Raw genomic sequence first — 24,918 nt, forward strand, 5'->3', positions numbered from 1 at the left:
ATTTTGTTTTTATTGCCTAGAATTGTTTTTGCTATGCGGGGTCTTGTCTGGTTCCATACAAAGCGTAAATGGCAGGGCTTTTTAATGGTAATATTTCGTATAGGCTACGTTGTGAGTCCAGCCCTCTCATACACAGGGAAAGGCCAGAGGAGGCAAAAACTTGGCCATATGGGTCAAGAGAGCCACTTCTATGCATCTGTCCAAAGGTAGTTATCAAAGATAGAGACTAAGGGTGTCCACTGCAGTTTTGTTAATAAGAGCCAAAAAAACAGAAATAAATGTCCAACAAAAGTCCAATCACAACTATGTTATATGTGGTATATCCTTTCAATGTAATAACATGCAGCCATTTTTAAAATCATTTTGCTCAATATTTAAGGAAATGGGGGACTATTCAAGTGAAATGAAGGAAGTACAAAACTAAAATATTGAAGGTAATTGGGTTTTTTTCTCCTGTATACTTTTTTGCATTTTCTGAATTTTCTGAAGTGATTTTGTTTTTATGATAAGAAGCAAAATGTTCATATCCATTTTTCTGATGCCCATATAAATTTCACTTGCCGGCCCCAGGGAAGCATCTTGCTTCTGATGTACCATAAATAAAAGCAGCTTGCAAGCCCAGCCACATTTCATCTGCACCATCCCCTCCACCACCCCACCCACCACTTCAGAAGATTTTGATACCCGTGTACCTTTTCTGTATCCCTTTGTCTCTAGATGTGAAATGCTGACCCTTGCCCTTGTTTGCTTGCTTTGGTCCTGTTTTCACTTCCTTCCCAAAGAAGGGAAGAGAAGAAGAATATGATCTTTCATGTTCATAAGCACCCTCTCTCACGCCATCTGTGCATACGTAGGTATTTGATTTGGGTGCCAGTTGGGGTGGGTCATGGGAGCGACTCAGAAAGAAATGCTGGTTTCTTTTGCATTGTGAAGAGACCCTGACCCTGTCTTTGTTCTTGTCCACAGATACGATGCTACCTGGCGTGTTTAGCGATCGGTGCAGTTGCAATTTTTTGTGCTGAAATCATTCTGAAAACTCAAACAGTAGACTTCAGCATTCAAGGGAAGCCAAAGCCATTTGAGGGAGAATAAAGCCAAAAGCCTTTTATCTTATTTGTTCCAAGAATTTCACTGCCCCCCCTCCCTGCCCCCCCTCCAAAAATAAGCCATTGCACACAGACAAGCAGCATGGCTAGCAAACGAAAATCTACAACTCCATGCATGGTGCGGACATCACAAGTAGTAGAACAAGACGTGCCCGAGGAGGTAGACAGGGCCAAAGAGAAAGGAATTGGCACGTCACAGCTTGACATGGCCAAGGATAACTGGGCAGCAGAACCTGAAAATTCTTCCAAAGAAAATGAAGTGATAGAGGTGAAATCTACAGGGGAAAACCAGTCCAAAAAACTCCAAGGAGGTTATGAATGCAAGTACTGCCCATACTCCACGCAAAACCTGAATGAGTTCACAGAGCACGTTGACATGCAGCATCCCAACGTGATTCTCAACCCCCTCTACGTGTGTGCTGAATGTAACTTCACAACCAAAAAGTACGATTCCTTGTCTGACCACAACTCCAAGTTCCATCCCGGGGAGACCAACTTCAAGCTGAAGTTAATCAAGCGTAATAATCAAACTGTCTTAGAACAGTCCATTGAAGCCTCTAACCATGTCGTGTCCATCACCACCAGTGGCCCTGGAAATGGTGACAGTGATCCTGGGATCTCAGTGAGTAAAACCCCCATCATGAAGCCAGGGAAACCAAAAGCAGATGCCAAGAAGCTGCCCAAGAAGCCCGAGGAGGTCCCCCCTGAGAACCACGTGGAAGGGACTGCCCGCCTGGTGACAGACACAGCTGAGATCCTCTCAAGACTGGGAGGCGTGGAGCTCCTCCAAGACACATTAGGACACGTCATGCCTTCTGTACAGCTGCCACCAAATATCAACCTTGTCCCGAAAGTCCCCGTCCCACTAAATACTACCAAATACAACTCTGCCCTGGATACAAATGCCACCATGATCAACTCCTTCAACAAGTTCCCTTATCCAACCCAGGCGGAGTTGTCCTGGCTGACAGCTGCCTCCAAACACCCAGAGGAGCACATCAGAATCTGGTTTGCCACCCAGCGCTTAAAGCACGGCATCAGCTGGTCCCCGGAAGAGGTGGAGGAGGCGCGGAAGAAGATGTTTAATGGCACCATTCAGTCGGTACCCCCAACAATCACTGTGCTGCCTGCCCAGCTGGCCCCCACGAAGATGCCGCAGCCCATCCTGCAGACAGCTCTACCATGCCAGATCCTCGGTCAGACCAGTCTGGTGCTGACTCAGGTGACCAATGGGTCAACAACTGTCTCTTGCTCCCCCATCACACTTGCCGTGGCAGGAGTGACTAACCACAGCCAGAAGAGGCCTTTGGTGACTCCCCAAGCTGCCCCCGAGCCCAAGCGTCCTCACATCGCTCAGGTGCCAGAGCCCCCACCCACTATGGCCAACCCCCCAGTACCCACAACCAGCGACCGCAAGAAGACAAAGGAGCAGATAGCGCATCTCAAAGCAAGCTTCCTCCAGAGCCAGTTCCCTGACGATGCTGAGGTCTACCGGCTCATCGAAGTGACCGGCCTTGCCAGGAGTGAGATCAAGAAGTGGTTCAGTGACCACCGGTATCGGTGTCAAAGGGGCATCGTCCACATCACCAGCGAATCCCTTGCCAAAGACCAGTTGGCCATCGCAGCCTCCCGACATGGTCGCACTTACCATGCATACCCAGACTTTACGCCGCAGAAGTTCAAAGAGAAAACACAGGGTCAGGTGAAAATCCTGGAAGATAGCTTTTTGAAAAGCTCTTTTCCTACACAGGCAGAACTGGATCGGCTCAGGGTAGAGACCAAGCTGAGCAGGAGAGAGATCGACTCCTGGTTCTCAGAGAGACGGAAGCTTCGGGACAGCATGGAACAAGCTGTCCTGGATTCCATGGGGTCTGGCAAGAAGAGCCAGGATGCGGTGGCCCCCAACGGTGCTCTGTCTCGACTTGACCAGCTCTCTGGTGCCCAGTTAACCAGCTCTCTGCCCAGCCCTTCACCAGCAATTACAAAAAGTCAAGAACAAGTTCATCTCCTGAGGAGCACGTTTGCAAGAACCCAGTGGCCTACTCCCCAGGAGTACGACCAGCTAGCGGCCAAGACAGGCCTGGTCCGAACTGAGATTGTGCGCTGGTTCAAGGAGAACAGATGCTTGCTAAAAACTGGAACCTTAAAGTGGATGGAGCAGTACCAGCAACAGCACGTGGCAGATGATCACGGCTACGACACCCTATCAAGGAAAGCAACAAAACCCGTCGCCGAGAGCCCAAAGAACGGAGGCGAGGTGGTTCAGCAATGTTGCAAGGACCCCAGAAAGCTCTGCGAAGAGGACTTGGAGAAGCTGGTGCCCAGGGTGAAAGTGGGTGGCGAGCAGGCAAAAGATGGTTCGCCAGCAAAGCCCTCAGAGGCCACCTTGGACAGGTCAGAGGGCAGCAGCCAGGACGGCCCGGGCAGCGAGGAGAATGAGGAGTCAGGCCTGGTGGATTATGTGGAGGTGACTGTGGGAGAGGAAGATGCCGTCTCAGACAGGTCGGACGGCTGGAGTCAGACCGCGGCAGGCGTGGCGGAACTGGCCGACTCGGACTCCGACAGCGTCCCTGCCGAGGCTGGCCGGGCCTAGACAGGTAATTCCACCTGCTCACCCCAGGCAGCGGGAGGCGGGGGTGGGGGTGGGTTTTCTTTCTTTTTATTTATTTCCAGTGTTAACATAAGTTTGTAGGGTACAGAGATGTTGACGCGGATGACAGGTTCTTTTTTTTTAATTGGCAGATAAGAATTATGTGTATGTATCGTGTACAGCGTGATGGTTCGAAGTACGTGTACCTAGTGGAATGGCTCAATTGAGCTAATTCACCTACACATTGCCGCACATACTTACCGTTTTTGGGGGGGGATGAGTTATTTTTTAAAGTTCTTTGAAAAAGGAAACAAAATATAGGGGCTGGTAGGTCTCACGTTCTTATTTGCAAGGCTGTGCTAAGGGGGACGGCCCCACTGCCTGTGGCCTGTGTGGACACCACCCTTTGGGCCCGTCCATTCTAAAGTCCACTTGTCACTGTTCAGAATAGCACCTCCTCCCTCCATGCATCTTGTGTTCGCTGCTGTAAAAAATATGAAAAGGTTGTGTCTTTTCCCTTTTCTTTCTTTTTTTTTTTTTCCTTTTCTTTTGGGAGTCTTTTTTAAGAGTAAGTATTCAAGTTTGCTGTATCAGAGATTTAAGGTTGTTTCTTTTAACCTCAAAGGCTTTGAAAATGCTTGGTATTTGCCTTGTCACAGCTAAAGGAAGGTGCCCCTCTGGTTGGGTCCCCATAACCCCTTCAAATCTGGGAGAGACTGGTATAAATTAGGCCTATGGAGCCACAAAAGCTGGGGGGGAAGGGAGGTTACCATGGTTACTAATGGCCATGTCATCCACATAATGGGACACGCCACTGAAGCCCTGGGTGTTTGTGCTTCATGAGAGGTCAGTGCAAAGCGAGGCCCAAGGCCCGAAGCACCTCAGCGAGCTTGGTGGTGAGTTTAGAAAGGAGGGCAGTGGCTGGGGGAGGGATGCAGGAGGCAAGAGTCCATCTTGGCAGAAGTGCTACAAGGGCAGCCTGGAACAGGGAGGGAGAGGTCCGATTTGTCCAGGTGGGCTTCTCCAGAGGTCACTTACAAGGCAATGGAAGGGGCCTCCCAAGTCATCTTTTAAAAATGATGAAATAGAGGTAAGAACCTCGAGAATGATTGATGAGGTCCCAAAGGGAGCCCTGGAAATTACCATAGCTCTGCCTTAATGAACTCGGACAACGTTGGCTGGCCATGTCGCTCATTAATTCATACATTCGGTAATAAAATGAGGCAGCTGGCAAATGAAGGAAATCCTCTAGAAACCTTGTTTTAGCCAGTGCAGCTATTAAAAGAGCATTGTAATGGGCAGCCAGTCCCAGAATGCCATCAGGTCGTCCTTCTCCAGCGTGCAGGAGGAAGTGCTCCTGGGTCGTGCGCGGGGGCGAGGATGCAGCCCAGAAGGAAGGGCCTGGGAGAGGAGGGGGCTAGAAGTGTACTGAGGTAACCATAGCACCTGCCACCACCCCCACCTGGCCACCTGGCTCCTTCCTCCCTCTGGCCATTTTCCTGCCTTGCCACATCTCCCTGGTTGCGGTGAAGGCATGAAGAGAACCTCTGGGGAGGAAGGACGAAGGATAGATGGAGGGCCCCTGAGTAGCAGAGGCCGGGAAGGTGGTCGGCCCATGCATGGCCTTACTTAGTTCTAGAGAGGTAAGTGTCTCTGTATTTTTATAACCCCAGAAACTGAGACTCACAAACCAAGGAACTTACCTGCATTCATTCCCCCAGCCAGCACCTCAGTTTGACTCCGGAGCCCTCACTCTTCCTGCGGCCATCTCTGCCTCTTTACTTCTGACAGAAATTCCCCATTTCTCATTGCCCCCTCTCCCCGGGGTGGGAGGAATACCCAGGGTTTTTTCAGGGGGCTCTCGGATTAACATCAGACAATTCAGAGATATAGGAACTAGCTATGTCCCAAGTGTGAGCTGGAAAACATTCCTAAACAAGATACTAACATCCGTTCAACATCTGATGGCATCAGATGTCCCTAGTACTTCCTGGTATTTTGGAGGTCCATCATATTGAGAAAGGGCTACAGTCCACACAGGTGGTGGCATGGGCAAGTTCTCCCAAGCCCTGGACAGAGGTACCCCTTAAAGGGGCCTTTCAATTTAGAGGGGAAAAAATCTCTCCAAATGACTTCAGAGCTTTCATGAACCAAACACATGGGTCTCTTGAAATTTATAAATATTCAGTGATGTCCCTATTTAAATGCATATTTACTTAGGAACTTGTGGTTGAGTTCAGTTATGACACATATGATAATCCTAAAATGATTCATGGTTTTGACTTTATAGAAGTTGTTATGTGATACAAGAGGAGAGGGGACTCCAGCAAGCAGCTGAGAGCTGGCTCTAGAATTGGATCTCCTCTAAGGCAGCGGTCCCCAACCTTTTTGGCAACAGAGACTGGTTTCATGGAAGACACTTTTTCCACGGATGGGGGTGGAGGCGGAGATCAAGCAGGGATGCAAGCGATGAGGAGCAGCTGTAAATACAGACAAAGCTTCACTCGCTAGCCCATTGCTCACCTCCTGCTGTGCAGCCCGGTTACTAAGTTTCATGGAAAACACTTTTTCCACGGGTAGGGGTGGGGTGGGAGACGGAGCTCTGCAGCCCAGTTCCTAACAGGCCACAGACCAGGACCTGTCCGAAGCCCAGGGGTTTGGGACCGCAGCTCTACAGGGTTTAGCATGTCCTCCCTCCAGTCCCTCTGCTTTAAGCTTTGCAAGGCTCATGACAGTTTTTGACGCAATCTGGGCTCACTTCAGCCCTAAGGTTAGACACAAAAGTGAGGAATCCTTCCCAGCCTTTGCATGGTGTTGTCTTGATTCAGTCTCTGGGTCCAGACAATTTTTGAGCCATCCCACTGACAGACCTATCCTAGTAAAAGGCTGGAAACTAAAATTTCTCCTTTTATCCTAAAAACAAGTCAACAGACTTAAGCTAGACATTATCAGACATAGGCCTTGATGTTTGGTCAAATGGAATATCCCATTACTACTGTTAATAAGAGTTTCCATTGATTGGTACATGCTACATGCTCAGCGTTTTTCTAAATATGTCTATTAAGTCATTTCAACTTCACAACAACCCTATGAAGTAGATACACCTTTTTCCCCATTTTACAGAGGGTAAAAAGAGAGGCCCAGAGAAAATGAGTGATTTGCCCTGGGTTCCCAGGCTAGCTGCTGGCAGAGTCTGGAGGCCACCTCTCATCTGTCAGCCCAGTCCCTCGGCCCAAGCACTGTGGCCACGGCCTCTCCAGCAGTGGCACCACCACAGCCCAGGCCAAACAGACAGTGGTCGGTTCCTAATTCTGTGCAGGAGTGGAAACTAATCCACAGCTTATTTATTCAGCAAGAACTTTAGAGCACCCTCCCCATGCCAGGCACTGTGCTAGTCTGTGTAGATTTGCCAAAATGACCAATGATCTGGGCACCTGCCTTGATCTCAGTCTAACAAAGGTGAGACATGTACATAAAAACACCTGTAAGCCCATCCATCCATCCACAGTTTCGTGAGAGCTGTGCACACAGAAACTGGAGGAGCTCAGAGGGGGAGAGGTGGCTTTTCCAATTTTTTTTCTCATTTAAAACCTTCCCACCAACCCACTTTCTTCCCATTCATCTTAAACAAAGAAAACTGAGGCTCAGGAACCTGAAGGAACTTGCCAGAGGTCACCCAGCCAGGGTCTAAAATTGACTCCAAAGCTCCAGCCACCACCTTCACTGCTTCCAACTTCTGACGACAGTTTCCAACTCCTGATGATTAGGGATGGCTTTGGGAAAGAGGTGAAGCTTGTGAAATGTCAGAAAGATGTTTTCCATGGCTCAGCTTGCTTAAAATATTTAAGGCTGCCAAGTGTTGGATCCTAGTTACAATTTAGGGCCCACAATACGCATGCCCCCCACTCTGTTCAGATTAGCTGTCCAAATACAGATATTTGAATGAATGAATGAAAATTTTCCACTCCTCTGTTTCTGTGTCCCTCTGCCCCACCAGACCCTTGAAGGCAGGGACCAAATCTCATTAATCTCTGAATCCCCAGTGCAGACTCAGAGCAGATGCTTGACAACAGTTTATTGAGAACCAATCAGAGAATTTTAAAAGGTGGTTGGTTTTCAGTGACCTGGAATCTGGGATTTCGGTACTTTTGCTTCTCCTCATTTTTCCCCATCACTCCTTGGCCCCAGTGATTGACAGCAGTCAGAGCAGAAGTTGGGTGGAGTTTGCTTTCCTTGTGTGTGAGCAGCTGGAGGGGAAGGTCTGTTGGAGAATCTGTCACCAGATACTTAGTGGATGATGCTTCTCAGGGACTGTCCATTAGTCCTGCTTCCCTCGTGCCTAATGGGGAGTTAACTGACACTGCGTCCATTTACTTAATTGTGGAGCTTCCTGCCCTGGGGATTCTCACCGCGCCTTGGGCAGTAGTGACTGAGCAACCATGAAATCCAGCTCGTCGTTTTCAGAAGGATGGAGGCCCCAAGGAGGTGAGGTCAGCTGGCCCTGAGACATTCCTAATAATTCCTAATAAGACATTCCTAATAAAGGAACTCGATGGTTCCTTTGTCCATCGAGTATCTGTGGGACATCTGCAGTGCACTGAGCACTGGAAGCCCGTGTGCCCAGTGTGTCCCTGCCCTCTTGGAGCCTTCGGTCTAACGGTAAATGAAGCTTTAACCAAACAGTCTTTCATCAAACAAAAAGGAAAGTCACATGGCACTGTTGGTGTATAGAATAGGGGAATTTGACCTGATTTGCAGTTTGGGGGAGGCTTCTCTGAAGAGGTAATGGATGAATTGAAATCTAAAGAGTTAATCCAACACGTGGGGGTCTCTCAGCAGAGAGATGGGAAAGAGCATTTTAGGCAGAAGAAAACATACTGAGGGGTTCTGGGACCAAAGGGAACTTGGTGCATTAGGGGCACTGAAAAGTGGCCATTGTGGGTGTGACTTGCCTGAGTTCACACTTCATAGACGTGCAGGGGTTGAAAGCCTGAGTGGGCCAGGCACGGTGGCGCATGCCTGCAATCCCAGCACTTTGGGAGGCTGAGGCAGGAGGATTGCTTGAGGCCAGGAGTTTGAGAGCAGCCTGGGCAACAAAACGAGACTCCCATCTCTACAAAAAATTAAAAATACTAGCTGGGCGGGTGGTGCACCTGTAGTCCCAGCTACTTGGGAGGCTGAGGCAGGAGGATTGCTTGAGCTCAGGAGTTCGAGGCTGCAGTGAGCTGTATTTGGGCCACTGCACTCCAGCCTGGGCAACAGAGCAAGACCCTGTCTCTTAAAAAAAATCCATGCTAAATCTGACTAGCTAAAATAAATAAAAATAAGTAAATAAATAAAATCCAAGTGTTAGGTGGATTCACATATGATTAAATAGTCTCCTCTTTCTCACCGACAAAGGAGACTATACATGGTTCTGTGTGTATAACCCTGTAGAGAAAGTTTGACACCATCTGCGATACTCGAGGAAGGAGCAAAAAGAAAGCCACCTTGCAGATGTCTGGGCATTCAGACTTTTCTGCCCTAGTGGCCAATGGAGGATGGATGTTGGAAAATGTTAGAGCATCTACATGCCTGTACATTTTATTTTATTCTTTCTATAACCTTAATACTTACCATAATAGTAAGCTAAGGCTGCCATAACAGAATACCACAAACTAGGTGACTTAAAAGAAATTTATTTTCTCACAGTTCTGAAGGCTGGAAGTTCAAGATCAAGTTGCTGGTGGGGTTGATTTCTGGAGAGGCCTCTCTCCGTGGATTGTGGATGGCCACTTTCTCCCTGTGTCCTCACATGGGCTTTCTTAGCGTGTTTATACTCCCATGGTCTCTTCCTCTTGTGAGGACACCAGTCCTACTAGATTAGGACTTAATTCCCCCACCCTTAATTACCTCCTTACAGTCCATATCTCCAGATACAGTCACATTAGGGATTAGGGCTTCAACACATGTATTTAGGGGAGATACAGTTCAGTTCATAACACTTACTAATAGAGTAGTCTGTTGTTGTCAGCATTGGTGAGATAATATAAATGAAAGCCCCTAGAATGAGGTTCTGGCCTTAGCATCAGCATCTGCCCAATAGATGCTGAATCTGAACTTGCTCGTTGCTCTCTATATGGGGGAACCTAGTCGCCTGCTTGCTGCCTTTCCATGTTGACTTTTTCAGTTGGGGCCCCACTTTTGTGAGCTCAAGCCAGTGGATGTTAATTGCATCTCAGAGGGGCAGGAGTTAGGGGGCCTCGGGCAGTGACAGGGGGTAACATTTGCTAAGCACTTACCATGCCCGGCACTGCTCATGCGCTTGTATGTGCTAACTCATCTAATCCTCACAATAACTCTGGAGTCCACATTACTCATGTGTAGCTGGTAAGGAGGAGGCACAGGAAGGGAACTCATCCAAGGTCATCAAGGTGAAAGTGGTGAGCTGGAATGAAAACCCACATGCCCACGTGTAATCACTTCCGGAGTCGCATAATGAGTTTAAAATACGATCCCATTTGCTCAGCTTCAGTCGAATTCCCCTGGACGATATCCACTGATGGGAAAGTGGCAGGAAGAGCGATGACCCCCCTCTCATACCTACCACCTTTGGGCCTCCCTGCAGCAGCCCGGGGGAGGTTTACCTGGCCCGCAAGTCTCAGCAAGTTCCCCAACCCCAGAGGCTCCCCAAACAGCTGCAGGGAAGGAGAGCTTTGGCCAGACGTGCCTGAGCTGACCCAGGCCTGGTGTGGGGACGATTGCGTGTGGGGTGGAGTTCTCCCCACCACTGGGAGGTTGTGTATTCCTCCCCATGCCAGCATATTTTCCCTTTTTCAGTTCTGGTTAAAATTGGACCATGGCCCCCACCCCTAATAGAGGAAATGACAGTTTGACTGGAAATGTGGAGCAGTACAGAAGCAGACAGTAGGATGGTGTTTACCAGGGAATGGGGGCCAGGGGATAGGGGAGTTTTCATTCAATGGGTATAAAGTAGTTATACAGGGTAAGCTCCAGAGATCTGCTGTATGACATAATTCCTATAGTTCATAGTAGGGTACTGTGTACTTAAAAATGTGTTAAGAGGGTAGATCTCATGTCTTTTTTGGTGGTAGTGGTAGTGTCCTTACCACCAACGAGAAAACTTGTGGAGGGGCGGGATATGTTTACTACTAGACTGTGGTGATGGTGACTTGCGTGCATGACGTTGCAGTGTGTCCAAACTCACCAGATTGCGTACGTTCATTATGTGCAGTTTTATGCACACCGCTTATACTTCAGTAAAGCGAGGGCAAAGCGAGCAAAAGGCACCTGGAAAGAAAAGACGTGACTTACAGAGGAACTACAGTTAAACTGAAGGCGGTTTCTCCACAAGAGCAGGAGCCAGGCGACGATGGAATAAAATGTTGCGCGGATAACAGGCCCTCAGTAAATGAGCAATAAACCTTGCCACACCACTCGAGAAAAAAGAAATATTTTGGAGAGATAATAAATCACTATCTCGGTGTTTGTTTTCCTTTCCTCATGGAGTGCAGTGTTATTTGCTCCCAGGTCCCCAGGGCCTTAGGGAAAGCCCTGCAGGGAAAATTAGAGAGAAACAGAAACAGAAAGCTGTCACAGGGGGAAATTCAAATTTTTTTATGTTTCCACAATGAGTAACGAAACAAGCAAGCAGATTTAGCTGAAGAATTAGATAGTATTTTTTAACATTTTAAGTTGTCTCCAAGATAGGAAAGCACGGTGGGGGCTGGGGGGTTCCCTGTCCAGGGAGGAGTTCCCTGAGACTGGACATCACTTGGTGCAAATGTCCCAGTACGGCCCTAAGCAGATGGGCCTGCCCCATGGCCTTGCAGTTTCCTCCAAGTCTGGGAGGTGGTCTGGGATGAGCAATTTGGTCCTTCGTAGAGTGACTGTCTCTGACCAAGTGATTAGACTCCAGAGAAGCCCTGGGAAGTTAGCAAGAGCCACGGAGCCCAAAGCACCGTGATACTCTATAAAACAACAACACTGCAATGTGGACTTTGTCACCAACCTTGTGTAACAGCCACTGCTCCGACAGCACTGAACTCACTTCCCATTTTTCCTCCCTTTAACACTTGTTGAGTGTCCCGTGTGGGCCAGACTCTGCGGGAAGGGGGTGGCAGGGCCCACAGTGAGCACAATGGCCACCATCCATGTCCTCACCGGCCTCGTCCACCCACAGTTAACTGGGCAGTCTGGAGACAGCACCGTAATAGCCACATGGAGAAGCCCTGCACAGGACTGTGTAACAGGGAGACCCGCTAACGGTGCCAGGAGCAAAGGCCTGCCCCGGAAGGGGCTCAAAGCTGGGAGAGTGATTGGGCCTCGGCTGTGTCCCCAAGGGAGAAATCACAGGTGTGATGACCTCTAAGGGTTAGAAAGTGCTTGGCAAGTGAGCAGGTGGATCCTCGATGGTGGTGCAGACTGTGGGGAGAGCAGCCCGAAGCAAGGCCAGAGCTGGACCCTGCAGGGCCTGGGGCTAAAGGAGGACCAGGCTTTGTCCCAGGGTGGCTGTTGATGACAGTGAAGGGCCGTGGGCAGAGCCATGGGAGGAGGAAGCCTCCACCAGACGTGCTGGGCCTCTGCTGGGGCTGGCTCTGAAATGCATTCGGGCAGGACTTCCGTTATCAGAGGGGGGGTCACTGCCAAGTCGTCATGCCTGCGGCTGCCTGTAGAGTGACCGCTAGAGAAGAAATCAGACTTGCCCATGGCGTCCCCTTCAGTCTCAACCCGACTGGCTCCTGGGCTGGGGCCAGGACCCCCCTGGACAGGGGGCAGGGCCCTGCCTCCCTTTGAGGCCCCACCAGCTACCACAGCCCGAGTCCACCCACTCTCCGCACCCTGGGAAACGCAAAGGAGAATTAAAGTCCAATGGTTCTCAGGGTGCTTCCAGGGTCTGGGGCCAGCCACACACATCTGGATTCTCTGCAAAAGCTGAAAAAACAAAAGTAAAATAAAATTGGCTTTGTCTCCCTTTTTCTGGGTCATCCTTTGGTTCTTACAGTCCATGTGTGTTTAAAGGGCCTTGTTCAGCATTTTTTCATGAATACGTGTGGTTGGAGGATTATGCATGTTTGTGACCATAAGAAATTACTCAAGGAATCATAGAAACATACTGCCACTTAATGGAGTGGCAGAACCACTTAATGGAGAACCACTTAATGTTGAGGATTATTTTAAAAGCAAGCATTTTTGCCAGTCACTTGAAGAAGCAAAAGTAAACGTCTTGATAACACGAGAGAGAAAGAGAAAATGGGTATATTCACGCACACACACAGGTGAGCTCCTGACACCTAAAGCCCTAATTTTATACCCAGCCTTTCTCCGGAAAAGTGAGGAACTTACTTCCTGAGCCCCTGGCACATGCCAGGACCTGCATGCTTCACACCCTCGTCTGTGACCCTGCCGGCAGCCCATCGTCTCTGTGCGGGGGAAGGGAGGTTCAGGGGGGTTAGGTAGCCCACCCGCACACAGTGGGGAAATGGCGGGTCCTGGATCCCAGCTTTCTCCAACCCCACAGCTCTTTCCACCCTGCCTGGAGGTCCTGTGCCAAAGGAAGAACAATAGCTGTCCACCCACCTTGGGCCTTGTTTCCTAGGGTCTAGAGAACTGTGCAAGTGGACCTCCAACCAGGGCAGGCTCCCTCCCAAAGGTAGTGAAAGACCCCATTTGCTGGGGAAAACCCTGTTCCGTGAGGAGCACAGGAGGCTGGCCGTGGTCAGCTGTGCCCACCTAGGGGGTGCATATGGCTCTGCCTGGGATCAGCAACAAGGCTCATGGTCCCTGCTGGGTGCCCCAGCCCCCTACCCTTGAAGCAGACTTGCTTTCTCCTGGCGCCAGGGGGCTCCAGGCTCAGAGAGGCTGTGCATGACCTGGGCCCACGACAGGAGTGGGAAACAGCAGTTAAGAACCAGGCAGCCTGAAGTTGGACTGGCCAAAGTGGGGTCAGGCTTCACCACTTACTATTTGCCTAACATTAAGCATGACATTCAATCTCTCGAAGCCTCAGTCTCTTTGCTGCAAAGTGGGCCTGCAGAGTCACTGTAAGGAATAAATAAGATGATCCATATTGTCACTTAGCATGGGACTGACTCATGTCAATTGTGAGAGAAATATTAGCTGCCATCGCTGTTGTCCCAGTCGTGATCATTCTTGGTTTTGACCGTGCCACTGAGCAGTCACGTCGCCTGGAGAAATCGCTTTTCCTCCTGAGCTTCCATTTTCTTTCCGGGTGACATGAGTGATCGTGGCAGCAGCATCTATAAGGATCCCTGTAGCTCATATGATTTGGTGACTTTGGCTGGATCACTTTGAGATGGTACCAGATCTTAAGGACACCCCTGGAATCTTGGTTTATCCACAGACTTTTCTTTTACAGTTTTAGGAGTTTTACAGTTTTACAGTTTTACAGGAGTTTCTTTTTACAGGACTTTTACAGTTTACAGGAGTTTCTTAACTCCAATATTCAGTCTTATTCCCAGGAGTGTCTAGGGAGTATGGGTACATCGAACATCCAGACAATAGGAGTGAGTGACGTTACAGATGATCCTCTGGTGCCTTTGGCTGAGAAGTCTCCTCCGTTCTTGGTCCCCTGTACAGAAACACTTCTCAGCCAGAGGGTGGCCAAGCAAGAACAGCCTTACCAGGACGGAGGCAAAGCAAAAGCCAATGGCTTTGGATTGTAAAGGTTTGAGAAACTTCCAGCTTGTCACGGAATGCCGACTGCATCCTTTACAGCCCTGAGCATCCTCTTGGATTCCTTTCCAAAGGAAAGGACAAAGGCAGTAATGATCTGTCTTAGTTTCCTAGGCCTTCCTCAAAGTAACACAGACTGGGTGGCTGAAACAACAGAAACTTGTTCTGTCACAGTTGTGGAGACTCTAAGTCTGGTGTTGGCCATGGTGGTTCCTTCCGAGGGCTGTGAGGGAGTCTGTCTCGCGGCTCTCCCTTGGTTTCCAGCGATTGCTGGCGATCCTCGGTGTTCCTTGGCTTGTAGATGTGTCACCCCAGTCTCTGCCTCTGTCTTCACGTGGGCTTCTCCCTGTGTGTTTGTGTCTTCTCATTTTCCCTCTATGCCTATGTGTGTGTGTGTGTGTGTCCGAATTTCCCCTTTTTATTGTGATAGTAGTCATACTGGATTAGGGTCCACCCTAATCACCTCATTTTAACTTGATTACCTCTGTAAATAGGGTTCCATTCTGAAGTCCTGCAGATTAGGACTTCAACATATATTTTTGGAGGCTGGCAAGGTGGCTCACACCTGTAATCCTAGCACTCTGGGAGGCCAAGGCAGGAGGATTGCTTGAGGCCAGGAGTTTGAGACCAACCTGAGCAAGACCCCATCTTTACTAAAAATAGAAAAAATAACCAGACGTCCTGTTGCACACCTGCAGTCCCAGCTACTTGGGAGGCTGAGGCAGGAGGATCACTTGAGCCCAGGAGTTTGTGGTTGCAGTGAGGTATGATGATGCCACTACACTCTACCCAGAGTGACAGAGTGAGACTCTGTCTCAAAAAAAAATGCATATATATTTTTATTCTGGGGTGGATACCATGCAGCCCATAACAAGGTCCTTGGACTGTTTTCATTACTTCTAAGTATGTAATAATTAAACATTTCTCCTGACTGATTGTTAATAAATACTGTTTGTTAAGAGCACCAACTCTAGAGACTGCCTGGGTTTGAATCCTGTCTCTGCCACTTCCTAGCTGATTGATCTTGGGTAACTTATTTGGCCTCTCTGTGTTCAGTTTCCTCAACTACAAAATGGGAATAATCATAGGGTTGATAAAAATATTAAATATAGGTTTGTCTTATTACTATTATATATCCTACCATGTTTGGAAAAGGCTCCATCTAATAAAAACAGTAAAAGTATATACAATAACTTACCATGCACCAGGTACTATTCCAAATGCTGTTGTGGACAAATCGTCACAGCAACTCCACGAGGTGGATGCTATTGTCAGCCCTGTTTTACAGAAGCGAAAACTAAGCCCTAGAGAGATTAGGTCATGTGGGGACAGCCCTACAGCCACTAGGTGGAGAAGTCAGGACCCAAACCTGGGTTTGTCCAACCCCAGGGCCCTTTAGGAGTCACTGTGACTGGCCTCCTCTCCAGGAATAATAAAAGGGTGTTGTAATGATGGAAAGAGTCCTAGGCCAGCACCTTCACTTGCCCAAAAAGCCGTCCTGTTTTCAAAGGTCTGACTCTTCTCATAACGTCAGACTGCTCAGGAAACACACGTCTTTCTTTAAAAACAGGCCCCTCGTTTGAAGGGCATTTGTCTCTCCTCCAAACCCTGGGATGGCTTTGGAAGGGGCCCCCCCAAGAGAGCCAGGAAGAAGCGACCACTGACACCCCTCCCCACCAGGGAACGCTGCCCACCTCACCGACATGTTGTCTCTCTGGTTTTGTGTCTTCCTTCTAGGGAAGTCCGTCAGAACTGCTGTGCTGATAAAGGGACGCTCTGTCTTTGAAGGAAGAAGAGATCATCCCTCCCCAGCTGCGGCCCACCCTCCCCAGCGACTCCAAGTGGAACTACTTAGCTCTCGTGTGCCTGGAGGGTGCGGGAACCCCAGCTGCTCTCACGTGCACCTCCCAGAGGACCGGTGGGAATTGTTCATAGTGCCAAAGTCCTACTACTGCGTTTTCAATGGGTCCTTGTAAATAGTTTGCTCCTCTGCCCTGGCCCCCACCTCTTGCTATACTGGAACTGATTTGTATAATGTGGGAATTTTGTTACCTTTTTAATAGAGGGCAACTTCCTTTTCCAGCACTACCATTGTAAGGTTTTTTCCAAGAGGGAGGGCTAACCACGTTGCTTTTCTTTTTTCTTTTTCTTTTTTTCTTTTATTAATTTGGGGGAGGGAGTGTTAGTATTAGTGCCATGATATCTGCTGGATTTTAGGTAGGCAGAATTTATTTTTCAAGGTAGTTTGAAATTTGGGAGATTTCTTGGCAGGAAAAGGCTGGGATCCAGGCCTCTGTCTCCACCAGGAGAGAGTTTACAGATGGCAGATCTTCCGGATCAAATCTGTTTCCAGTTCTTCCTCCAGCTGCCTTTGGGGATGCGTGCGTGGGCAGGGCTCTCTCAACTGCCAAATGGGGCTCTGGCTTCTCACCTGCTCGGCCTCATAGGCGAGACCGGGCCCAGCCAGCACCGGGAGAACTGGGTGGCAGGTGGCTGACCTCTTTAAGCACCTTTTTAAATACCTGCAGAAAGGGCTCCCACATTTGTTAGCATTGTCATGACTTTTGTGAAATTAAACAACAAAAAAAGATCTTCCTATCTAGATGGTACAAAGATGAACAGCTTTGGTTTTCATTTCTCTTCTTAACTGCCTTTTCTAGGTGGGGTATTTGACAAGATTTCAGCTTGGACCCTCACCATAAATTGATTTTTGTTTGTTTGTTTGTTTGTGTGTTTGTTTTGGGCCAATTTTAGATACCTGAGTGCACTTTTTTTTTTTTAGTTCTGACTTTTACAGAAGGAAAACCAAGAGACATACCGGTGTAAATGTTGCGATACGAATTATGTTTGCAATCCCTGTCCCCTCTGCCACTGCCCCATTTGAGTACACTGCACAAATAAAATGCTAGGGAGTTTGAATAAAACCAATTTTTCTAACTTGTTGCTCATTTGTTGTAACTCAATAAAGCAGAAACTAAACATTTTTATAACCTTTTCCTCTACTTCTCGTTCTTCATTGCTCTCCGGCTCCCAGGGGCTCACAGGAGGGTTCCAGCTCAGCCGCCCCGTTTCAAATCCGTAAGGCCACAATTCTCATCTTCCATCTTGGAGAAGTCCGACATTGCAAGCTGCACAGGATGTAAATGTTAACCTAGGAGTCTTCGTCAGTTCACTTGGACACAGAGAAAGAAGTCACAAGCCCTCCCTTCTCAAGGGTCTTCACAAATAGATTCATAAAATACTGTGGAGAAGAGCACTGGGGTGGGAATGAGAAGACCCTCAGTGTCCCAGCTTACCCTTGGGTGACCTGAGCTAGGTCAGTCCCCTCGGGTCACTGGTGACTAGTAGCTGGAACATTGCCATTTCTCTGAGAAGGTGGCTTTTACATGTGTCTGCTCAGCTGAGGTTTAAAGAATCCCTCCCTGTTTGCACCTGACATTCGTCTAGACCAGTGGATTTCAAACATGAGCGGGAACCAGAATCACCCAGAGAGCTGCATAAAGTATCTGACACGGTAGGTCTGGAGTAGGACCTACCTGTGCATTGCTAACAGGTGCCTAGGTGAGGCGGCTGCCGCTGGTCCTCAGCCCTCACTCAGGGAATCTCTAGTCTCAGTGTTTCATTTTTGTAGGGACCTACAAACTTTTGGCCAGTTTATCTAAACTGTGTGTTCATTCTTCAGATAAGGGAAAAGACCCTTCCTCCCTCCCCCCACTTCCCAAAATACAGGAAACACTGAAAAACCAGAGATTCAGAAGAGCCTGGCCTTCTCTGGGAGACACCCTCGCCACAGGCTGTAGGATCCATTTGCTGAGTTGTCAATTCTCCCAAACTGAGAGTAGGGCCATAGATTCTCCATAACTATGCACCATCTCTAAAATCCCCCCTAACTCTTACTATTCAACAAAGTTGGATATAGATAGCTATTTAAAAAGAACAGCTATCTGTTTTTAACTGAGTGCTTACTATGGGTTAGGCTTTGTACCAAGTGCTGTACATACATTTTCTTTATAACCCCATGAGATAGGTTCCCCCATTTTACAGATAAGAAAACTGAGGCTTAATGACGTTTTGTAACAAGCCCAAGATCATGCAGTCCTAGGTGGTTGTCATGGAAGCCTACCAATTTTGCCTATTAGGTGTCCCTTACCTGCTACTTCTGGTAAAGGCAGCCTCTTTTCCATGGGAACTGCCTCCTCATTCCATGAGATTCTGCTGGGACCCCTGGCAGGACCTACGCCAGGTCTGATTGGGTGGCTGAGCAGGGCTAGCAGCAGCTGTTTTCCCTGCCACAGGGAGGAAGCCTCTCTACGTAAGTTAAAAACTCAGAACAGCAACTGTTTTAGAGTATTACAACTGTTGGAGTGCTGTACAGTACTAAGCCGCTGGAACAAAGAAGCCCACAAATGCAGTGTCTTAAACAAGATAGAAGTTTATTTCTGTCTCAGGCAGCAGTTCAGGGCTGGCCTTCAGGCGGGCTCCACACAGCCACGGAGGGACCCAGGATGGCAGGTGGCCCTGCAGTTCCCAGCAGGTGCCTTCCGTCTCTAGGTCAGAGCTGGCTGCTTCGATTGTCCTCATCCACGTGGCCAAAGGTACCTCACGATCCCACTTCTACACTCCAGCCCCGGGGAAGCGTGGAAGGCAAGCAACTTCAGTTTTAAAGTCATGAAATAGAAACTTGTCGCTTCTGTTCAAAGCCCATTGGCCAAAACCTAGACGTGGCGACCTTGCTGGAAGGGAAATTGGGAAGTGGGCTCTGCATAACTGACCGTGGACCGACAGAGGAGGGGTTCCGCTCCTACAAGGAAGAAGGGGAGAGTGGTTGTGAAGGACAGAGCCATCTCAGCCACAAAGGGGCTTCAGATGGACCTCCCATCGAGTCCGCCTCCATCCCTCCCAGTTACCCAGAATGAACTATGTTTGTTTTCAGCTAGTTTGAGTTGGGTTTCTGGAACGTAAAACCATGAATCCTGACTAATACAGTCTTAAAGTTAAAATTTACACAAGACTTTCCGAGGCCAAAGTCTGCTCTCACCATCACAGGGCATGTCTCCCAGTTTCTAGAAGATCACATTAGCTGAAACCCCGTCTGATGTATCTCATGGTGACACGCCGAGCCTGGGGGAAGCCCCGGCCTCCCCAGCTGGTGCTGCCGGGGCTGTGGGGCTGCATCAGAGGGGAGGCCTCTGAAGTGGGTGGAGTGGGGGGGCCCGGAAGGTGAGTGCAGGGTCACGTCTAAGGAGGACTTATTTGGAGCACCAGACCCACCAGATAAGAAGTGAGGAGGCAGAGAAAGAGGTCTGGAGCAAGAGGCCGTGGGTTCAGGTGGAGGAAAGAGGATGAGAACAGGCGAACTTCAGGCTTCCCCCGTGAGTGGGCACAGGTATATCTTTATTCTTTGTGAGTCCCAGGGATTCAGAAAGGCAGAAGGCGAGGTGGTTAAGGGCACACACTCTGAAGTCACACTGCCTGAGGTCCAATCCCAGTTCTGCCACTTACTAGCGGTATGGCCTTGGGAAGTCACTCATCCACTCTGTGTTTCAGTTCACTCCTCTACAAAATAGAGATGATAGTTGTATCTATTCCTAGTGTGGCTATTCTCGTGAGTCAGTATCTGAAAAGCATTTAGAACAGTGCCTCGTATATATTAAATTCTCAGGGTTGCCGTCACTATTCCTGGCTGCATAATGTATGGATGGATTGGCCCAAATTAAAATTATAGGGATTGGACCAACTCCCTTTCCTTTTCTGGAATATTAACTTCCAGCACAGCTGTGTTACGGGAGAGTTCTGGTCCTTGACTGAGAAACTCTGCAATCCTGCCGCAGTCTTTGACTGTGGGCTCCAATTGCCTTGGAGATGCCTGCCACTGTTATCTTCCCTCAGACTTCCCTCACCCCTCCCTCATTCTCTGTCTCCTCGTCCCCTGCACCTCCCCAGTCTGTGGCATAGTCAGGATGCAGGGATGCCTTCTCCTGGACTCCGCTCAGTCCCTACCCAAAGCTCATGGCCCAGATATCACAGCCCACCTAGACCACTATAAGAGCACCTGGTCTCTCTGTTATGGTCTCTGCTCAAATGTCACCTGCATTCTATGACCCCCTATCTGCAGGGCCACGACCAGGGTGAGGTAAGCAAAGTACCTAAGGATGAAAACTTTAGGTAGAAAGATCATGCAGGTGCCAAGCCTGCACTTGCAGAACCCCGAGAGTGAGCGTCTGCTTAAATTTCACGTCCAAGTACCCCATTTGCCTCACCCTAGCCCTGGCCTTGCCGACCTGTCATGCTTTTCTCTAACTCTGTTCATTTTCCTCCATCTTGCCATTCACAACATATCATCGCATATCTATTTGTTTATAGTCTTTTTCATCTCACTGCATTGTAAGGTCCATGAGGGCAAGGACTATGTCTATCTTGTCACCCCTGCAGTGTCTGGCACACAGTAGATGCTCTATAAATACTTGTTGATGGATGGATGGATGATGATGAATGGATGAATGGGTGGATGATGGATGGATGAAGAGTGCCAGCTCTGCAGTCAAACAAGCTGAGTTTGAATCCCAGCTCTCCTGCCGAAGAGCTAGGTGATCTTGTGGGATTTACTTAGCTTTTTTCAGAGCCCTAGTTCCTTATCTGAGACCTGGAGATGATTATATCCACGTCATAGGTGTAGTGTGAGGTTTATTTAACTGAGTTCATGAGTGCAAAGTGCCCAACACACAGTCAAAGCTCCACAAACGTCCATTCCCCTCTCACCACTCTAACCGGGGGCGGCATTGTGCCAGGCACTGTGATACCTGTGCCTTTCCATGCCCGGATGGGATGCTTGCATAATGCAGGGAGCCAGGAGTAAGTTGGATACAGGTCTAGGAAATTACATTCCAGACAAGCACCTCTGGCTTTGGAGACTTTGTCATATGCAGCCAACCCTCTCCTTACCACCCCCCTACCCCCAAACTCTTCTCTAACTGCCTCCTCCCAAAATTCCAAAAATCCAACCTGCACTTTTCTTTTAAAAAATTAAAGGTGTCTGCGGCTGACTCGTTTCCTGGTTCCTGCCTGCACTGCCTTCCCTGCCTGTGCCCCCAGCACCTGGACCCGCCACAGACCTCATCACCCCCATGCTGTCCTGTCCTTCCGGCCCATTAATGAACGGCTCCAGCACTTTCTTCCTCGGCAGGCAGCTGCCCTCCCCTCCTGCTATTTACCACCCTTGCAGTCAAGCTTATCACTCAGAAGCAATTTAAATACATTCTTCGGGCAAGGCAGTGTGAGACGCTATCGAATGCCTGAAGAACCCAAAGAGAAAGGCTTGATAATTGGTAGGAATGAAAATACACCGGGAAGATGGTTATGCTCTTTTAACCACCCAGCAAAATATGTCGAGCTCCACTGGGAATGATTAAAGAGCAGCAGAAACTAGGAAAGGGGGAAGGGCTGGACAAGATTCTGGTGAAGGGGAAGGGAGGTGGGAGTGGAGTATCCATCCACTGCTTTTGTCTGCCTGGACCTCTTGCACTCCTATGGCTTCCTAGGGTGTAGACTCCTCTCTCCCTCCACTCATCTGATTCTGGGGGGCTGCCCATCATGGTGACCCACCTCCCTGCTACAGGGGTCAGCCATTGGCACTCCAGCACCCTGTTCAGAGACAGGGGCAGTACCATGCACGAGACCCGCGCAGGACCAATCAGATGCTGGGAGAAAGAGCTTCCTTTTCCCATTCAGATGGTAAGTGTGATAGTATTCGCCTGGAGTCACCGATGGCCAAAGCCCCTGCCAGGGAGAGAAAACCAGTCTGCAAGTAGAGAAAATAAGGCCAAAAACTCAAGAAAAGAGTTGAAAGAGGAATAAAACATGGAGAAAGGGATGATGGTGGTGGTGGTGGTGGTGGTCGTCGTGGTAGTGACAGTGGTGACATCATTTGAGTCCCTGGGCCCTGCCATTCCTAAGATCAGCTCCTTGTCCTTCCAATTTCATAAAAACCAACATATTTCCCTTTTTGGCTTAAGCTAGAAACCTTTTGAGTTAGGTTTCACTAGAAATTCAGTGAGTTCTGATGGGTTGATGAAATCATGAACTAAAAATCAAAGGAAAGACAATAAATGTAAACAGCCACGTGTGGCTCGTGCTACAGTATTGGATGGTGCAGTTCTTAGTCCCTGCTATTCAAGTGTGGTCCCTGGACCAGCAGCATCACCAGGAGCTTGTTAGAAATGCAGAATCTCTGGCCCAGCCAGACCTGTTGAGTCAGAATCTGTAATGTGACGGGATCCCCAGGGGATCACATGCTCATCACAGTTGAAGAATCCCTGCTCTGAAGACACTGAACAACTCCTCCTACACCTCGTCCAGCACACTGGGGAGTAGGTGGCAAATCTAATAGTACATCCCCAGGCCTATCTGCCTGGTATAGAGTACAGACCCCAAGGCCTGGGAGCAGGGGGGCAGAGGAAGGAACAGGACAGAGAGAGTGTTGTCTACCAGGTGATGGCATGCTTGGCCTTCTGGGCCACCTGGTGCACAGCTGCTTCCAACCAACAGTGCTTGGAAATGGCAGTTCTCACTGGCCTGTCACAATACCATTGGGATAAGACCAGGAGAGACATCAGCTCCCTCCTACTGATCCCTGAAAGCTCCCAGACAGCTGGACATACATATAAACCACAGCAGAGATGCCATCATTGCCCCAGAGGGAGGACGGGTGATCAATAAAAATGAATAAAAAATAATTCTTGCATACATCCTAGGACACATTGCAAGTTGGGTATCCTGTAGCATGTAGGAGGCACCCTGCTTATTCCTTTGAGAAACTTAAAATCTAAAGAGGAAGACCAAGGTTTTCATTAGTAACCTTAAAACATTCACCTATAACAAGCCCCTGAAGCATTACAGACTGCCTCAGTCTGGATCCTTGCAGAAAAGATATGGAACACTTACCCTGGGTAATCTGGGGATGGTTTATTAAAAGAAACATTTACCAAGGTGTGGACGGGGTTTGAGAAAACACACAAAGGGGATGTAGGGAGCTTGGTTTGAAGGGACAAGGGATGGGCAGGTACTGGAACCTGTAGAGAACAGATGTACAAAGTGGGTCACCTGGAAGGAGATGTGGCCCTCAATAAGCCATAATGACCCAGCAGGGAGGAAGTCAAGGGAATAAATATCCTGATATCATTCTGCCCTCATCCTCTGCCCTCCTGCCATTGCCTCCCAGTAACCAAACCCAAACAGAAGTCAGAGGGTGAGGGTACCTGTTGACCCAGGCCATCATAAGGTCCAGCACTCAGATCGATCTATGGACTGGATCAAAGATGGCAAATACACATCAAGCTTACCATCATGCCCCATCTCACATTCATAGCAGACACTAATAATCAATCAATATACCTTTGCCTGCTGGGCTTGGACAAGTCTTCATGATACTTAACACTGTGCTCCACCTCGAATCCATGAACCTCAGAACTGAGATGAAATATGTGGTAGATGCCATTGGTCACCCAGCTAATATCCATCCCCCCACTTTTCCTTGCTAACACAACTAAGATATTGCTCAGCCAGTGTCTTAATCCATTTGTGTTGCTGGAATAAAGGAATACCTGAGGCTGGGTAATTTATAAAGAAAAGAGGTTTATTTGGCTCACAGTCCTGTAGTTTGTACAAGAAGCATGACGCCGGCATCTGCTCGGCTTCTAGTGAGGGTCTCAGGCTGCTTCCACTCATGGCAGAAGGTGAAGGGGAGTTTCATGTTTTGTGCAGAGATCACATGCCGAGAGAGGAAACAAGTGGGGGTGGGGGTGCAGGGGGTGCCAGGCGCTTTTTAACGACCAGCTCTCTTGGAAACTAATAGAGCACAAATTCACTCATTACCACAAGGACAGCACTAAGCCATTTATGAGGGATCCACCCCCACGACCAAAACAGCTCTCATTAGGCCCCAGCTCTAACACCGGGGATCAAATTTCAACATGTTATTTGGAGGGGACAAATATGCAAACCATAGCAGGCAGTAACATACCCAGCCCTAGGTGAGAAACTTAATTTCCTAGCTTCCCTTACAGCGAGGAGCGACTACTGAGACATAAGCAGGCCACTGCACAGCTAGTACCACTCTCCTTCCTCGTTTCCTCTTGACCTGTATGCATTGGTGATCTTGAGACTGGGTGCTTGATGGCTTCACTGAGCCCTTGACATAGTGCCATTGCTGTCTGTTTTCAAACTTCTTGAAATGTGAGAAAAGTAAACCCCTAACAGTAACTCACCACTTACTGGATTTGTCTGGTATTTACAATCAAATGCCCTCGTATCTGATGCAAACCTATGCACCATCCCTGGGCTAGATAGATATAAATCCTTTCACTCATACATGCGTTCTTTTCTTCCTGTGCCAACTGCCAGGTGACAGATAAGTTAGGCAGAGTGTGTTCCCTACTCAAAGAAACCTGATCTATGTTTGAAGAATGAGCAGGAGTTTGCCAAGTGGATAAATCACAGGAAGGCACAAGAAGCAGAAATGAAACTGCATAT

General features: G+C 48.7%; 1 protein-coding gene across 1 annotated transcript; it reads left to right on the top strand.

The window, feature by feature from the left end:
• The first annotated feature begins 962 nt into the window (after positions 1-962).
• On the top strand, positions 963-17,384 carry ZHX2 (zinc fingers and homeoboxes 2). Its single transcript, XM_012660863.1, has 2 exons — positions 963-3,703; positions 16,129-17,384. Exon 1 carries the CDS (start codon positions 1,189-1,191, stop codon positions 3,697-3,699), a length of 2,511 nt encoding a protein of 836 aa, XP_012516317.1. The 5' UTR covers positions 963-1,188; the 3' UTR covers positions 3,700-3,703; positions 16,129-17,384.
• Positions 17,385-24,918: the final 7,534 nt, after the last annotated feature.

The sequence above is a fragment of the Propithecus coquereli genome, unplaced genomic scaffold (genome assembly GCF_000956105.1).
Source record: "Propithecus coquereli isolate 6110/MARCELLA unplaced genomic scaffold, Pcoq_1.0 Scaffold68, whole genome shotgun sequence".
Classification (NCBI taxonomy): domain Eukaryota; kingdom Metazoa; phylum Chordata; class Mammalia; order Primates; family Indriidae; genus Propithecus; species Propithecus coquereli.

Bases quoted from the DNA above. Each gene is read 5' to 3' on its own strand.
- ZHX2 (XM_012660863.1), top strand. From the start codon at position 1,189: ATGGCTAGCAAACGAAAATCTACAACTCCATGCATGGTGCGGACATCA.